Consider the following 18,685-nt stretch of genomic DNA (forward strand, 5'->3'; position numbering starts at 1 on the left):
TTGTGCCAGGCAAAACAGAAAAATGAGTGAATTGGAAACTGAAAAAAGAAAAAAAAAGCAAAATTAAAAATGGGAAAATGGCAGTGAAATGGTGACCTTAGCTTGCTATCACTAAATCCTTACTGAGCTGTCCAAGTCGAGCCTTCTCTTTTTTACCAAACAACCGTCCTATTGAAGACTTGATTCCTTTCTTCTTGGGAGCTTTGTGCAGGGAGTCCTGACTGCTGCTGACACTGCCAAGACCAATGCTTTCAGGCTCCAGGGAAGCAGGCAAACTACTGCAGAATGATAATAAAGACACAGAATAGATAACATGTCAACATTATTTCATTTTCTTCTGACCAGCTCCGTAAATAAATGGATTGATTATAATTTAGTAATGATCTCCCAATAAGTGAAGCAATCACATCTTTATTTTATTTGGCACCCTATAGAGCGACAGAAGACCACACTTTCTGTCAGGCAAGGCTGAAAATAAGTATTTTTACTTTGCTAAGATCAATTTATTAAAATTACAGTAGTTAGCATTCTGATTTTATTTCTAGGATTTGTTAGTCATCAAAACTGTACCTCAAAACAGAAGGAACCAGCATGTACTTTAGCACCGATAAACATTTTCAGGGTCATTGCAACAAATACTGGGTAAGATCTTTTTCTCTCATGACTTGAGAAACAGGGAAGAAATCAGATAATTTTGGAATAGTTAAACAATACGACTTGAAAACAATAATATCTGGTAAACTGTGAAATAATGCCCCACATTACAGACATGTTACCTTCTGGCATCATTGTGGTAGGAAGAAGGAAGGGTATGAGTCATCCTGATGGCTCTGGGTGTTGGAGGAGGAGAAGTTTCACACTTGATTGTGGCTTTATCTTCACGCCCATCTTCTTCAACTACTGCAATCTGGGGGAGAGAGACTCCAATGAGAGCACATTAGCTTTTCAAGAACATTTAAACACATGATGCATGGAATTTTCAGTGGACTGAAGCATGTAAGATTTCAAGTGCAATTTTTTTAGCAAATTCTATTATTTTCTTTTTGAAATATGCTATTGGGAAAAACAATTGCCTAAATATGGCAGCTTAAAACACATATTTAAAAGAAATGAGATTATGCTTGTAGAGGAACATCATTTTATGCTAAAGAGGTTGGGGAAAGTCTAAACATGAAGACAATCTTAGCTGTAAGTGGGTTCCTTGCATAAAACAGGATTATTCAGGTTAACTAAGTTAAGAGAGAAGGTGAATACTGGTATAAACATGACCACTCTCTACACAGTGTGTTATAGAATAGTCAGTATGCTTGACAGCAAGTATGGACAAAAAGGAATTTTTTCAAAGCAGATAATGATTTATCTTAAATGGTTTATCTTCTGTCATGGCATTTCATCCTCAGTGCCAGTTCTGTAAACAACTTTATATTGCTTCAGAAGATCTTAAGGAATCTGTCTCTAGTTCCTCCAGTTAGAAGAATGTCTAAATTACATCTGAAGGTAATTCTTTTGTGTCTATACTTCTTTAAAACTAAGTATTCCTTTAAGTTTGTGCTGTTGAGGCTGCCACTCCAATATATCAGTGGTGGGCCTTGATTCTGTGGCTTAGCTGTGACCCCTGGAAGCTGTTCCAGATAGGATTAAAATGATTATGTTCAGGCATTGAATGAAAAGGAGAGGAAGTGATGCAGTTGCTGGCAACAGACCCCAGCAAATATTTATTTATCTAACTAGCAGAGGGATATGACAAATTTGCTCTCCCAAACTGGAAAAAACTGCAGTATCATACCTTTCTCCGATGCTTCCTTAGGTCACTTGGCTTAGATTGGTAATAAAAGCAGAAACAACAAAAATAACAATTAATAAATATCATTGAAGCATAAAAAATGCTGCCCATTTGTTGTTCTCACAATTATGAAGTGAGAAGCAAAGATAAATTTATCACTGTCTTTATTATATACTAATTATACACTCGATGTAATAACATAAAATAACCCCTGAAAAAGATGTCATTCTGGGAAAGTAGTTGTGGGTATTTTTCCTAGTTACACTCTCCTTCAATTTCATAAACCTAGCAAAGAATTGGACATTTCAAGCCTAAGTAGCACATTCAATTTTTGAGTTTTCATATAAATATTTTCATTACCCCCAGCAGAGGTTTTTTTAGAAGTTTTATCAAATATTACAAATATATTGGTGCCCCACCGAATAATACCACAAAATACCATCACCAAATACCATGCTTGAAAAAATGACAGGCATTTTCAGGAAATGAATACATAATCACTTCTCTTCTGCAGTATTACTTGGCAGCAGCAGACTGCTTGAATGGGTCTTTTTCAACCCCTTTTGCATTTTTATTTTTTGTAGATGTCTCATTCATTTAAGGAAGATGAAGATATTCTGCAGAATTTATTTACTGCATGGACCTGGGCTCATGAGTGGAAACTTATGCAGTCCTGCTTCTCCAGCCAACCAACACAGGGTCATTTGGCAATTTGAGCTCCAGAGATCAGACTTCTACAAACCTCTTCCCAGTGCAAAGTTCCAATTAGAGGATGTCTGACAGACTTGTGTCTGTTCCCAGCCAGCAAGGAAGTGATATTGAACACTCAACTCCTGCTGAAACAGTGCAGGGCAGAAGTGTCCTGAAATGTTTGATGAAGGTGAGCAAAGCTGTGGGCTGTGCTGCAGAGCCCACTATGGAGGGGATGTTACTGCTTATGGTAAGTCAACAGTTCAGCTGCAAGTCAGACAGACAAATCCATCTGAGTTTTAGCACAGTCAGAGCTGGATGCCAGTGAGACCATGGCAACCTGAATTGCAGAGGCTATGCTGTCATTTCATGTTTGAATCTGATGAACCTACTGACCCAAAGCTACAGTTTTGAAATCAAGCAAGTAGGCAGTGCAGGTGTCTGCTGGCACTGGGCAGCTCAACCATTGCCATTTACCTGCAGCCAGACTGTGTACTTGGAATGGTTGGGGAAAGGGAACCAGACTGTGCACTTGAGAGGGTGCTGCTTTGGTGAAGTAGGTGGCAGCAGAACAGCAGTCTGCACACTCACCTCCTCCACAATGACCTGTGCAACCAATATTTTAATTTCTGCTGTTTAGCACTGGGAACTGGGGCAAAGTTACAACTGCCTGCTGACCTCAGATCCCAAGACAGCAGCAACACCATACTAAACCAAGAGGAGCAGAAATGGGTATGAGTAGTTGTCAGCTCCCAGGAAAATGGAATACTTGACTAGATGATCATCAGCAAAAGCTCCTACTCCCAGCTGAGAAGAATGAACAGCCAGGTTTAAGTTCCAGCTGCTCCTAGCAACCTTTCCTCTTAGGAAGGGCTCTATGGGGCATCAGTGTTACTTATTCCCAGGAATGGACCACAAGGGAACATTGATGACATTATCAGAGAAAATCAAACAGAAAATGCATGCATATTCTATTCTATTCCCTGTATGAGATCAGCAGAGAGGGTTGCTTTGATTCTCTCCTAGTGTTTAAAGAGATTAATTCACCCAACTCCAAACTGGTTTGTAGCTCACACTGAACACTGAACACTGCACTCAGATCAAAGTTGCACATCCTAAATATGTTGACACATACTATCTTCAGATATTTGACAGATGCACTATTTCTTTTTGTCTAGGATCAAAATTAAATCACTTTCCAAATGGAACCAGACATTTTTGAATGTGCCCTGAAAGATACAGTAAAGTTAGAAATTATTTGCACAGTAATTTCATGCTGGCTTGATGTCTATGTGTGAGCCACTTGTAATATTGAAATATATCAGTTAAATGAATTGCTGGAAACCAAAGAACTTATTTCATTGTGCATGATATATGGTCATGAAGAATGCATAAAAGTTATACAAGTATAAAAGAGTATACCAAATATAAAAGTATATCCAAATGATCACATATAGGAAGTGGCAGAATGTCTTAATGTCTTCTAAACATTTCTTGGAAGTTTAAACTCAGCAATAGTTCCACAGACGATTGTGTAATAAATGTGTCACTTAAAAACTTCCCCTTAGTAAAGATTTTTTACGTACAAGTAATTCCACTGATCAGTTTTGTTTCTCATTAATTCCACAGCCTGTGTGCTGAAGGCTTTCAGTAATCCAATCACTATCTCCCTAGAGAATCATGCAATGCTCAAAACCACTATAAGAAAGCCCAAAGACACCAAATGTCCATATTCTAGAGAATTTGCTTTCTGTATGGATGCTGAAGATATGAAGAATTAGAGAGATTACTCAATCATACTGTGAAAATATTAAGTACTTAATACAATAAATATGCCATCAAACAGGGCCATCGTAAGGTTTCTCACCAGTGTCATAACGCCCATTCTGTCCATCTCCCTGGCTGGACTGCGAGGGGTGAGTTTGGGAGTGGAGTGTCCGCTGGGAGGAGATGAGCTTGCAAGTGATGATGCTGTCACTGAGCCAGTGATGGAGGTGCCTTGGTGGACTCTGGCTAGATTTAAGCCCTCCAGACTCACACTGGCCACTCTGTTCTCTATCTCTTCAGCACGCAATTCTGTCGACTCTTTCTCTTCTTGGATTAACCTTGCCAAGTAAAAGAAGAATTCTCTTGTATTTGTCTCTTCATAGAGCAAAACTAGAAACCATTTCCTTTCAAATGAGATTTGAAAGTAAGAGCAAACAAAGCTGAATATCACAGATAACTAAACAATATCCTTTCCTAACATTATTTTCCGAATCACCAGTTATCAAGATATTTTTCTCAACTCCTCCATCCTCAAAGCCTGTTTGAAGAATGCAGCCAACTGATGTATGACATTTCAGGAATACTGGTTCCTTTGCAAGGAGCTGGAATCATGCAGGGGGTTTAACAATCCGATTTACCACAGATAACTAATTCCAAGCTTACGTTGGCTTCATCTGATTATCTTTTGCCATATCACAAAGTTAAGAGTCAAATGAAATTGGGCCTTTAAGAAGGGAATTGCTAAAATAATCCATATGAATAAAACAGGAGAACAAACAAAACAAATTGTCTGTTTTACCCCTACAATTTGATGCAAAAATGATAGCTGTTTCTAAAGCCCTGTATTTTCAAGTGAGTTTCATTAAAATCATAATATACTGAAAATAGAAACCTAAAAACTCCTGTGCTGTGATAAATCTCCTTCCCTAACATCCATTTCAGAATTTGTACAAAACATCTACAGTTCTTTTTTGCAGGGTTTAAATAATGCAGGGTAGATTCTTAAATGCCAATAATATTTCAAAACAGAATTATAACAATGTTTTTCATTTTAGTAATCTAAATCCTGAATCATCTTGTATAATAGAACAAATATAAGGCAAAATACATTTTTAATCTCTTCTGATATCTCAAAACATTTGATAAAACCTTATAGTATTTGCCAATTGAAAAAAAAAAAAGGAAAACATGAAATGCAGTACAGTTTATAAGACTATTCTTCTAGAATGATTTTCCTGAACCATATTAAAAAATCACAAAATTACAAACCTGGTCCTTTAGTAATAGTTGCTATGATAATAAAAGTCTATACTTTAGTATAAGATTTAAGCTGAGGAAATAAACTACTCTCAGTAGACTTCCAGTAAAAATGGCTGTATAAAAAGTACACCCTTGCTTCCCTTTTGAGGCAAAACTTTACCTAACGTCTGAGTCAAGACCCTGGGTTAAGTGCAACAGCAGTCTGATTCAGGTTGGCACAAATAAATATCTCACTATGTCACCTACAAGTACTGTTCCTTGTGAAAACCCTTTACTATATTTTTATACTGACAAAAGACTAGTACTGTTTAAAAACAAATATAAATATTGCTTCGACAGCTTCCTGAACTGGCCATAGTGCAGATTTCTTTGTAATAACAGAAAATACAGATAATTTATTTTATGTACACTGTTTTAAGGAGATTTACCATCCCAACACCAAAATATCTCCTTGATTCTGCATCTTGACAGGTGTGGGAAAAGGTTTGAGAAAACAGTTTAATCCTATCTGAACAAACACATTCTGGGACAGCAAAAATATGCAAAGCTCTAGATTTATAATAAAATATTTTACCCAGAACAGAAAAATTACTCAAATTCAATATATTACAACAGAGTTCTCCCTTTAAAGTTACCTTGATCAGAGAATGATTATCTTTTGGCAAATCAGTCTGTCTTGTTGTGATTACATTTCTAACCACAGTATTTCTGTTTCTAGTATCACCAGAAAGTCCCTTACACATTTACTAATGTTTCCTTCATATCCTTCTAGGAAAACAGTCACAAATGAGACCATATTTTTCATACACCAAGTTTTTTTCAAAGCTGCCCTTAGTGAAAAACATGTAAGAATGCTTTAAGCTTAAAATTTTGTTTCATTTATAACAATTATTTAATTAAAACATGTCATTTGAGTCTCTACCACTCCATTAAATTTGCACAGATATTATTAAGATGTATTCTATTCATTACCCATTTCCAAACACTATAATCCAACTTGGAGCATGAAGAATCATATTCTGTGTCTACAGAGAAAATCAAAACCATGTCTTAGAAAACATGGGTTATATTAAATTTAATACAGGGATAATTTCCAGAAGAAAACATGAGGAGCACTGAAATAAAATATTTCTGATAGGAGGTTGTTACCTATGACTCTAGAAGGTAGAGTCATACACAACAGTGAAAAAGATCTTGAAAAGAGGATCTGTGAAATCTGCCAAGTGTTAGTCTCCTCCAACCTACTTCAACTGGCCAACATTTCTTCACTTGGAATGTTTTTTGAAAGAAATTTCCATGGTGAGGAAGGAAAGACTCAGTTGTTATTTTCACACAATCAATACTCTCCTCTGGAAAGCAGACACATTATCAATCCTCTAAATGAACAAGTCGTTTCCTAATGCCATGAATGGCACCTGAACTCAAGCACTAAAGGAAGCTTGAAGCTGTAACTGTCAGTGCATCGCAGCAGGTTCAGGCTACACACCTGATTTCTTTATTGATTGCATCCAGCTGCTCCTGAAGCATCATGGCCAGGGTCTGGGCATCGGAATGGCCACTTGGGGACAGCAGGTCCATGGAGCTGAACAGTGTTTCTCTGTCATCATCATCGATGTCCGACATCTCAGTGTCACTTTCAAACGGGTGGCTGCTCAGAACGCCCATCTGCTGCGTCCTGTTCCACTCGTGATCACCAAGGGATTTCACCTGAGCCAGAATTCGGACATACATGGCTTATGTCAGAGGAAATGCAAAGCCAAACTTCAAAAAGTACAGGAAAGGAAAGCAACTAGCACTTCAAAATACTACTTCGGTTATTAGTGCTCCACTAATGCTCACAATATTACCACAAATAGCACAAAGTATTTTCACATACTTGTAATTTAGGTATACACTTACTACAAGGAAAATGTATACAAAAAGACACTCTGGAAAGACAAATAATCAAATATGTTGAACTTTGATGTCTAAACACCATTTCTGCTGTTATTTTGTAGAACAGTTTCAGGTATGGAAAAAAACCTCGCTCTCTGGGCTGGGTTGTTCTTGTTTGGTGGGTTGTTTTTACTGCTGTTGTTTGCTTCCTGGAAGAAAACTCCACAAACTTAACATAAGCCTCAAATACATTCTTTTATCAGGAAATATATGAGAAGAAACTGGGGATTGACCTTTGGTTCATCTCTGCGCACTCCCATCCGGCCTCTCCTAGGTCTCCTTATCACTTTAGTTGACCGATAGTCAGGCTGGCTATCAACCAGAGAGCCCACTGAGTACCTCAGCTCTGTTGATGTGTCCAGATGAGGTCTATAAACAGAATTGCATAAGTAGGCTGAGAGAGTGATAGGAATAACAACAACAATCCAATGATTTTCAGTCCAGCAACACAGATTTCTTTTTTCAAGCAAAGCTTTATGTGTCACATAATTAATGTGAAAACCACATCACAAAATGCAATTTAAAAGTGAAAAATTGAAATAATTGTATGAGAAAATTTAGGGAGAAACCAAATAATAAAATCTCTGGTTTTTTTTTAATGAAAGCTATGCACAGAAAAACTTATTACCCAAACCTTTAATAAGAAAAGCACATATCAGGATAATTAGAACTGGCAGCTGAATGTATTATCCTGTATATTCATAAATATGCCTGAGGTACTCTCAGCATGTTACATGTTCATGAGTGAGCATATTGATTAAAGTTTTCCTGCTGTAAGTCTGTGCTCTACATTATGAAAATATTGGTGAACTGACCTGTGATATTTAACATTGTTTAGGAATTACTAATCTTTATTTGATGACACTTTCAGTGCTTTAAGTCCCAATTTTTCCTATAGCCTGGCAAGTCTTAGGATATTGCAGTGAAGCTTATACAGGATGACTTTAGCATCACTTCTTTTTTACAAACAGTGGTCCCTGACCTCTTTGTCCTTAGCCAAACAGCAGCACCAAAAGTTCACTGCATGATGAAATAAAAAGCATCCTAACCATGGGCTATTAAACCAAAGTGGAAGAGCAAAGGCTCCATTCACCATTTGAGAATTCAACCACAGAAGTAGAGACCTGAACAATTTCCATTTCTTAACATACCAGCAATCTCCACATAAAAATATATTAATAGCATGGTCACAGTAAAAAAATGAAATGTAACAAAAAAGCCCCATAGGGCAGTGACTTTTTTCTTCTGTATACAGTAATTATCTCAATAGAACTTTGTTCTCATAATCAATAATATTTGGCAGTTGTAAAGCAAGTGAGCAGGAAAAAAGAAACAGTCTAGGTTCCATTCTCTAGCTGTAAAAATTAATCTACTGATCAGCTTCATTATTTTCCTGAAAGCAGAAACTCCAGCCAATGCAGAATTGAATACAGGCTGAGAAGGGAAGTATTAAATGCTCAGACCTTGCTGTCCCTGGGAGAGCTGGGAGCTTCATGAGGTTACATAAGGAAGAGCATACTGCTTAGCAGAAAATGCTAAATTCCCAAGATATTTAGATAGCTTATCAAGTTCAAACAGCCCTTTGATAAGGGCTAATCAGCTCCTGTTTACAGAGCACAAGCTAATGATATTCATCCACCCAGCATGGAAAGCTGCTGCTCACCAAGGATGGCTGGCCCAAAACCAGAGCTGCTGTTGAAGCAGCTCAGTAGCCTGTGTCCCTGCAAGCACTCAAGAAAAATGTGTTGTGTGCCTGTAGTCACATTCTCAAGGAAACAAAAATTCAGAAAGTTAAAAGCATCACATTCTGAATTTCACGAGGTTACCCTTCTCTACATATAGAAAAATATTATTCCAAGAAACTATAAAAGGTTGAGGGAGAAACCATGTCCAGGTACTGAGCAAGATATCTGAGGACATCAATGTGCAGGCAACAGCTGATGTCAAAAAAACCAACCTACTGAACAGAGTAAGATGAATACAGTGCTCCCAATTTAGTCTTGGAACTTTGTCTGGCAGGTGTGCTGGCATGTTTTAAAAAACTAACATGTTGCTTGTTATGAAAACAGCACATGGTGCACAATCATCAATAAAGCAACGATTTAATCTCAAAGGCCACTTTCAAGCAAGGACTTTCTAGAATGTTAGTGGTTATTTTTATTGCATTTGTCTCACTATTCTTCCCATATCGGTTTTCCATCAAAAATGTTTAATGTTCGATTATGATGTTTTCAGGTCTCTCTGAATAATTTTTTCACATTCAGCTGAAGTTTGGTGGTCATTTGCTACACACTAAGTAAAGCCTGAGAAAGAAGTTGTGTATTTGGATATACTTTTCAAAACATTTTGTAATTTAAGAGACTTTTGTTAATTTCTATAATATTTGAGCATATACTTACTGATATAAGGCCCTGTTTACCTATGGAAAAAGCGAAAAGCAACAGTAATAATAACTGCACAGATTCTACATTTTAAAAGAAATATAGACCACATTTATGTGTGGTTTGAACACATCCCTGATGTAAATGATTTCCATTTAAATTTATATCTATTTCAACTTAAAGTGAGAAAACTTTTGTCACAAATTATTACCTTGACAAGGTGGGTTCGATCAAAGAACCAGTCCTCATTTTCATTTGATCCAGTTCAGACCTCAGTTTCTCAATTTCTTCGGCAAGTCTTTCCTAGAAATAAGAAGAGTAAGATGCATTTACTTGTGATACAAAATACATTTATTTTATGAGATATTGTTCTGGTAAAGTTAAACAAATAAGCAAAGATATCCTGAATGTAACACTAACTATCATAAGAGAAGGAAGCTCATGTAAGTCTCACTACTGCTAATGAGATGTACTCATCAAAAGGAGGTGGTATAGCACTCTGCTGCTTTACCACTGCCTGGAATGCTTGGAAGGACTAGTTTGTCCTTGAAGCTTATTTTTTTCCTACTGTAAAGCCAGGCACAGCTCACCGTGTGACTCACCACTTTCCCCATGGAGACCAAGATTAACAGTTGGACTCAATGATCTCTGAGATCATCTTTTCCACCCTACATAAGTTTGTGATACTATGGGATTGCATACTGGCCTTTATATTTACTGACAGAGACACAGACTTAGTGAGAGCTGCACTTTAGATGAACTCAAACTGCAGCTATGTGTCTCACTCTTGTTCAGTTGATGTGACTCTAGTATGAGGTGCTGCTGGCAAAAAACAACAATTTGCCATAAAATTGGATTTTTGGAACTAACTTTAAAACCCCACTATTTACAGCTACCACTAAGGAAAACAGCACTGTTCCCAAATTTGACATATAATTGTAATCTACTAATAAAGTGAAATCAAAGAATTTTAAAACAAATTAAGAACAAACATGGGATGAAAATATAACACCGCTTTTCCTAGAGTTTAAAATGTTCAGTATTGAAAAAGACTCAGAAGGAAAAGCATCATATATCTATATCTATATCTATAAATAATGTATCTATAAATAATACCAGTTTCAGTGAGTATTATTACTTAATTTTTAGTATAGAATTACTGAAATGGTATTAGAGCATTTTTAAAATATTTCTTGATTGAACAGAATTACTGAGAAAACTGATACTTTATTGGTAACACCTGCAGTCACTCAGAGATTATTAGCATCTGATGATATGTCCATCTATTTGAAATTGCTTCATCAGTTTCTTCATTGAAGTGGAACAAATCATCCCTTCAAAAAGGGACACTTAGGTGCTCTGGGATCAGAACATGTAGTGACAGGACAAGAGGGAATGACTTTAAAATAAAAGAGGGTGGGTTTTGGATATCAGGAAGAAATCCTTTATGGTGAAGGTGGTGAGGCACTGAAACAGGTTGCCCTTTGGGGCACTTTAATTTTGCTGCCTTTCCTAAATGTAGATGAAAACAAAAATTTTTTGAACAGATATCTCTTTTGTTATTTTTCTCAAAGGTCTTGATTTTTGATGCCATATGATACATTTATATTATATGGAATGGAGCTGTATTTTAAAAGTTCTATACAATTGCTTTTACAGGGATTTAATACATTGCAAAAACACTTCTGTGAATCTGAATGCAAATACAGTAGGAGTGTATCCTACTACACTCCAGGCAGGAATAACTTCAAACCAAATTCCTGGTATCTGTGATTGGAAGAAACATTTATAATCAATTTGACTGATTCATTAACAGCATTAGGGGTTAATTTGCAAGGAATGAAGAAAGGTCACTTTCAGCTATATTTAGTATAATGCCACTGCACTTGTTAAGAAGAATTGCATCAAATAAAAAAATTACATTCTTCACTATGAAAGTGCAACCAGTTATCCATACATCTCTGTTAAATAAGACTTTTTCAGAATTAAAACTGGTAGAAGAAAAACTTCAGAGCCAGTGAAATCAATATGAACTTTGATATTGACTTCTTGAGGCTAGGATATCAACCATGAACTTAGCACAGAACAACTGTCAGAGACCTTCTAAGCCTATTTATTGCATCTAGGTGATTAAAGGAATTCCCATTTGTGTTAGGAAGATTTTTCATGATAAATGGATAACTAGTATTCCATATATATATTTCCAAACAATAATTTTACATATTTTGATAAAACCAGATAAAGTCACAGTATATTACAGTACCTTATCATGTAAGGACTCTTCCAGATTTTTCCTGAAGCTTTCAGATTCTTGAATCAAAACATTCTAAAAATAAAAAGAAGATAAAAAATAAGCAAGCAAGAAATAAGAGATATGTTAATGTATCAGATATCATTATATACACGTACAAGTTTGCAAGGTTCATACATGTTGGACTTCAAAATTAAAATTCTTCAATGCTTCAGCTGGATTATATACTAAATTTTAAATACTGCAAGAATTCAAACATATAGGAGCATGTGTCTTCTAGAACAGCAAAAAAACTTTGCATCTGGGTTCAACTGAGCAACTGCCTGATCCTTACACAACCAATTCTCCCAACTTCTTCTGCAAGCCTATTTCTCACTGTATACCACATCTTGTTTAAATGATATAAACCAGAAATACATCATCTGAGAAGTTCTGGAATACCCTTCTGGAAAACACTGAAAGATTCTCCTCAAATCACACAGAAGGCAAATAAGTAGAAGAGGGAGGGATTAAAGAGGGTAAATGCAAAAGTTCGTGGCTTTGAATTTTGCAGGACCACATTGTCTCACGTCATAGAAAACTGTAAATAACGCTCTGTCTCCAAGGCTAGATGCTCCTTCTCCTGTGGTGACACCATTTTACTCTTCCCAGAGGTCAAAACACTGAAATGATGGCACAACTAAAATTGGACATTCCTCTGTTCTCATCCACTTTCTCTCACTGCCTCATGCAGCCCATCACGCACTGGTCCTTTCCAAGGTCTTCATCAGGCTCTTGGCTGCTAAACAAAACATTCAGCATATTTGCAGCACTTCTGGGAAGACATTTGAGCCCACTCTTGAATTAAGCCAAAAGTGTAAGTTGGACCACATTTGTGTAATATTCAGTAACACAAAATCGGCATGACGCCTCCATCCCGATAAAAGTAGCACATATGGGAAATCTTTATTAAGCTAAACTTTATACTGCTGTTTGTACTGTACCTTCTCTTCAAGTGCTGCCATTCTCTCTTTCAAGTGTAGCTGCAGACGCTCATTGGATTCTGTTAAAAGTCTGTCTACAGTATCCGATAATCTTTTGTTGTGCTCCTCATTCATTTTTTCTCTTTGCCTTGCCTTTAATGTAGAATAGATGAGACAGACTGGTAGGAACCAAAATTAACCAGTACAGATTTTTATCATTAAACAATTTTAAAAAACCCCAAAGGTAACTGTAACCATCTAAAAGAATTCCACGGGAAATGTAATTACAGCTACTGATTAATGCACATCCATTTTTGTAACAGCAGAATGTTTCAACTCTGCAATTGGATGTAAATCAGTGTATTAAGATGGTGAAGTAAAGTAGGAAGATGCTGCCATCACTGCTACAAACAAAACATTTAAATTAGGTAGTTTTGGGTGCTGGAATACACACTGTAGCACTATACTGGCAAGTGGAAAGTGCACAGAAGCTGTTTGCAATAGACATACTCTTTGAAGTTCCTGATTCTTCTCTTCAAGTTGAGCTTCCAAGTGTCTCATACGTTCCTCAATGTTTCCATGCCTTTCTTCTGCCTGTAAAAAAATATAAAGACTCTTTCTGTAATTTAGGTGTCTTTGAAATTTTTTTATTTCAGTAAAGTTTAAACAAAACATAAAGCAAGCTACTACTAACTGCAAACTTAGTTTTCTGAAAATAAACTTTATTTAAACAGGCAGCTGAACAGCATTGCTTGAAATGTGTCAGCTACAAAGGCCTGTTACATCCAAGCATCAGCAAAACATTGGAGTTATTTATGAGCAATGAAATCAGCCAAATGTAACATGCAGACTGTGCATGGTTTGAACACAAACCTGCCATCGTAAAATTGTAAGCTCCTGAAGCACTGAACTGCACGATGGTTGATTATCAATTAAAAAAAAAAGCTAAAAAATGAAAACAAATCAGATGGATTCTATTCAGCAATAGAAAGTAAAGTCCAGTAGGACTACCTTCCTACGTATGGAGATCATTTCTTGTAGTTTAGCTTCCATAACATATTGATAATCATCAGATGAGGTAGAAGAGGTTGGATCAGACTAACAAGTCAAGGAAAAGGAGAGGGACAAAATTGAAAAATCAGAACTAAAGACACTGACACTGAACAGAACACAGCACAGAATGCTTAAAAGAAAAGTGTGACTGAAAATTTAATACTTTTAAGTGACAGATTTTTACATGGAATAAACTACACTGATTCTTGGTGAAAAAGATGCAGTTGATGTGGAGGAACTGAAAATAATGGAATGCTGAAGAAGCTATCAACCTACACATGGAAGTTCAAGGTTAGTGATGGCTGGCTGATGACACATTACTACAGAGTGGATTCAAAGCCATACTGTCTAATCAAATGGTGTTTCTCCTTTTTTTTTTTTTTTTTTTTTTTTTTTTTTTTTTTTTAATTTTGGTAAACTGAACACCAGGACTGGACTCTCAGAGGCCAACATCAGAAATTCCTGTATAACTCCTCTACCATTCTCTAGGAATGATTACAATGCATAAATACTACACAATGGGTCAGTCAGATACACCACTATGCAATGTCATGGTACATTCCCTAATTTCTAGGAAACAGTAAGAATGTCAAAAGAGACAAAGCTCAAGCTTTCATCTGCCATTTCAGAATACACTATATAAGGCTTTTCATCCAAATAAACAATAGAGTTTTCATCCCTTTGAAAAGATCCACCCTGGTGGATCTCTTTGGAAGATCAAGGACATCAGATAAAAGAACCTATAAACACAATTTCATTTATAATAATGAAAAGTTATTACTGAGTATAGAAATGGTAATCCAACCAAAGATTCATTACTATTTCTGACAGAAGCTGACCTTAATTAGGTCATTTGTGGCAAAACGAATATTCATGGTATTGTCATATCAAACAAGTCTATATCATTATTCAAAAACTAAAAAAGCCCTTTTAAAAAAGGGAAATGCTATATTGGTTTTGTTGCTATGGAAACAGGGATGTGCATAAGGCAAATGGAGAGTGCAAGTGATGACTGAGTAGGGAGCTCGTGCTTGTCAAATGCTCTTTCACTCTGTCAGATTCACCCTCTCTCTAAGAGATCTGAACTCCATCTTTAGATGAGCAAACGGTAATATGCACAAGAAATACTAATTTTACAGCTGCATTTTTGTGAGAATATTTTTCATATGCTTATCTATTAATGGCTTATCAAATTAATTACCAATAGGTACCAAAGTAATGCCAGTGTTCACAATAACTTAAAATTGCCCATAGCTTAAAACTCAGTAGTATTATCAGGACGAAAAGTTCAAAAGTTCATACAGAAAGCAAACCTGTGATCTAGTAATTTATAAACATAAACTGCAGCCTTTGATCTAAAAACATACATAAAAGAAAATTCTGCTTTATATAAATACAAGAATATTACTTAACTTTGAAGATCACTAGTATTCTTTTCATAGTATATTCACAAAACTCAGATTTTTGCAAAATTTAAAGGAAAGTCTTAGTAATTAAACTCCTTTAGAAGTTCAGTTCTTGTTTCTGATCATGAAGCAGGCTTATCATGATGTACTTGAACTTTCGTATTAGCTGAAACTATTTTGTCTGTTTGTTACAACCTGCATCAGCATACTTCTATGATCTTGAACTTATCTCTCTCTTTTACTTATTACTCAGTTTCAGCACATCAGTGCAGTCACCAAGATTTATTCTGCTCTGTAGAGAATAAAATTTTCCCAGGTTCAAGTTCTGGCTGCAGCATTCGTTCAAGGCCATCCCTTAATGCAATTCCAAGGGTCATGAGATGACTTGAAATCATCAAAGCTCTGAGAAGACTTAAGTAATTCTATCTTTTTTGGAGCCATTTTCATAGAGGGAGATACAGAACCCACCAGGGGCACCTTCCTACAAAATTAAACTCCTTATAAGCTTCATCAGCTGACTGCAAAACTTAAAAGCAAGTTACTTAAACTTCACTGCTTCTGATGCCTTGAGAGGCTACCTAGAACAGAGGTTAGACAGTGTTAAAGGAATAAAGTAGGTATTTATTAAAAAAGCCTTCAAAGGACACACCTTGGGCAGTACAAGAGCCCGGCCCAAGATGGATTCCCGAGTCCCAAGTTTTTACACTTTTATAAGTTTTGGTCCATTTACATATTAGGATTAATTGTCAAATTACAGATTCAGGTTATGAAATCCCATCCACCCAGGTTACTCAATTTGCTGTTTATACAGTTTGGGCCTGAAGCTGCAATGATGTTCTTGATTCTCAGGCTGGAAAAGGATTGTTTTGTCCAACTAATCTGTGAAGAGAACTTGCTAACACTTCATATGAAGTTCAGAGTTATATACTAATGCAGCACAGAATCTGGAAAATATGAAAGCTAAACTTATGGCATCACTTCCATACACTTAATTGCAGCTCAATGCAAAACATGAAGATAACCAAAGGAAAAGCTATAAGTTCAAAGGGATCTCATTCACATCCTCTGAAATGTCGTGCTGTCAGTCATAACCTGTCCTTTAAAAGACAGCCTGTCTAGTTAGCTGTATAATTTACCTTTTTTTTTCCAAACTAAAATGCAAATATTTCAGTCCAAACCATGCCATAAAATCTTATCTGTCTAGCAGATCTTTTCCATGCAGATCTTTTCAAGCATGATACTAAGTCTAACAGTTTTGGGGAATAAGAGAAGGAATGGAATTATTGTCAGAATTATGTATGCTATCTGAATTCTTATAGACAACATTCTTGAAAGAACATGATGTTCTCTTAAGATTCTTATAACTACATGCTATTTCATAACTTCCTGTTACTTAAATAATTCAGCAAGTTATATGATACCTTTATATCTCTTTGACAGAACAGAGAAACTGGAATATTAATTAAAAAATCAATATGCCTTAGAATCAAAACAAATGTCATTATTCTAAGCACTGAAAATGTATTAGAATATTTTATGTTTCCTTTATGTACCATTTTTTCTGAAAGTGTTATTCTGTATTACTCTAAAAGGATCAAATTATTTTATAGCCAAGATATTCAATAATTAAGCTCAAGCACTTGTCTGGCAGAGAGCAAGCACAGGTGCACAGACTTAGTATCTACTCTGGGCTCTAAAGCTGCTTATGGATTTTAACCACTGGTTATTATATGCCAACTGCAGGTGCAGCCTCCTGCAGCAGGGATGGGAATCAAAAGGGCAGACACAAACACATGTACATACTCCCATCTTCTCTGACTTGCAGAAACCCACCTGCAGATAAAGAGCTACAGTAACCAGTGTCCCCAGCTGGAACATACTCCCAAAATAAGGGTTTCAACATCACCCATCACCCTTTACATTTAAGAAAGCCCCCAACCAGGTCTCAAAGAGACCTCTCCAAACAGAAAAACCTCTGTAGCAAATCAGCTGTTCCCTAAGGGATTTGCAAATCCTTCCCTATGGACTTCCCCAGGCCATGGGCTTAGGATTGGTATACCTGTGAGAGTTACACTTTTATGCTGTTCATGTGTCTTAGTCAGACTCAGAGGTTATAAGGAATAAGCTGCTTGAGAGACTTGGCAGCCTACCATAAAAATACTGACTGTAATCTCAGCCCTGGAGTTTGAGGCACAAGGCAGAGAGTGAGACACCAGTGCTTGTCTTGCTTCTGTAGCAGAATTTTAGGCACATGAGACAGCACAGATAACTGCGGACTCTGAGATTCCTAAAGAAAAGTCAGATTTCTTACAATTTGTTTTACTAAGAATTTATTGAGTTAAAAACTTTATAGTAGAGCTCACATGACTACTTGCTTGGCAGGCCTTACCCTACATTCTTTCTTCAGTCTAAGACTTGCATACCTGTTTGCTCCTACTCTGTACAGCAGGATTAATAAAAGATTGTGTGGTATTCAGCAACTAGCATTTAAAGCATTTAGCCAGAACATTCAGTTATAAATAGATTTGGGAAATCATGCATCTTAAACTGGATTAAAAATATATGGACAAAAATGAATGATGTCTGACCCCTCTGAGAAACCAGAATGAGTCTTAATGCTCACTTTGCACTCTCTATGCCATGGAATAGCCAGCACAAGGTAGTAACAACTAGGAAAACTCTGCTTTGAGGAAATACCAAAGCAGCTTGTGTGATCTCTAGCCCTGTTAAAACTGCTGGTGCTCCTGCTGACAATGTGCTCACAAAAATGATGTTGCTTCCATACAAACTCTCACTGATGGCACTGCACACTTTCTAGGTCTCAGCATCTTGGCTGGAAACAAAGAAATCCAAATTCAGATGAAGAAATCTGAACTTGTACAATGTAGATGCCAGGTTTAATTTTTTTTTTTTTTTTTTTTTTTTTTTTTTTTTTTTTTTTGTGCTGAGTTGCAGGAAAAAATCTAAACTTTTCCAGTGATGCAAGAAATTTACCCTGTTCTGAGACCTTGATTTTTGAAGTCACTGCACTCTCCAGATTTTCTACTGGCACCTTATTCTTTAGTTTATCCTTGGAATAAGGATATTATTCACAAAGACAGAATGATTTATTGAACTAAGCCATGAAGTTGAAGGTGAAAATAGGTGATCATGGTGACAGAGTTACAACAGCTCACAAAGTTATCATCTGCTTGCTC

General features: G+C 36.4%; 1 protein-coding gene across 3 annotated transcripts in view; it reads right to left on the reverse strand.

The window, feature by feature from the left end:
• The window catches only part of PPFIA2 (PTPRF interacting protein alpha 2), a 278,624-nt gene that overhangs the window by 38,420 nt on the left and 221,519 nt on the right, over positions 1 to 18,685 (reverse strand). For all 3 annotated transcript variants that reach the window (XM_079303530.1, XM_079303529.1, XM_079303531.1), the window contains 10 exons: positions 13,540 to 13,623; positions 13,051 to 13,182; positions 12,080 to 12,142; positions 10,028 to 10,119; positions 7,669 to 7,804; positions 6,987 to 7,207; positions 4,341 to 4,578; positions 1,787 to 1,816; positions 777 to 907; positions 124 to 278 (listed from right to left, as the gene is read on the reverse strand). In XM_079303530.1, the coding sequence (XP_079159656.1) occupies positions 124 to 278; positions 777 to 907; positions 1,787 to 1,816; positions 4,341 to 4,578; positions 6,987 to 7,207; positions 7,669 to 7,804; positions 10,028 to 10,119; positions 12,080 to 12,142; positions 13,051 to 13,182; positions 13,540 to 13,623 (1,282 nt within the window). The remainder of the gene's footprint in view (positions 1 to 123; positions 279 to 776; positions 908 to 1,786; positions 1,817 to 4,340; positions 4,579 to 6,986; positions 7,208 to 7,668; positions 7,805 to 10,027; positions 10,120 to 12,079; positions 12,143 to 13,050; positions 13,183 to 13,539; positions 13,624 to 18,685) is intronic.

Source organism: Erithacus rubecula, assembly GCF_903797595.1.
Source record: "Erithacus rubecula genome assembly, chromosome: 4".
NCBI lineage: Eukaryota > Metazoa > Chordata > Aves > Passeriformes > Muscicapidae > Erithacus > Erithacus rubecula.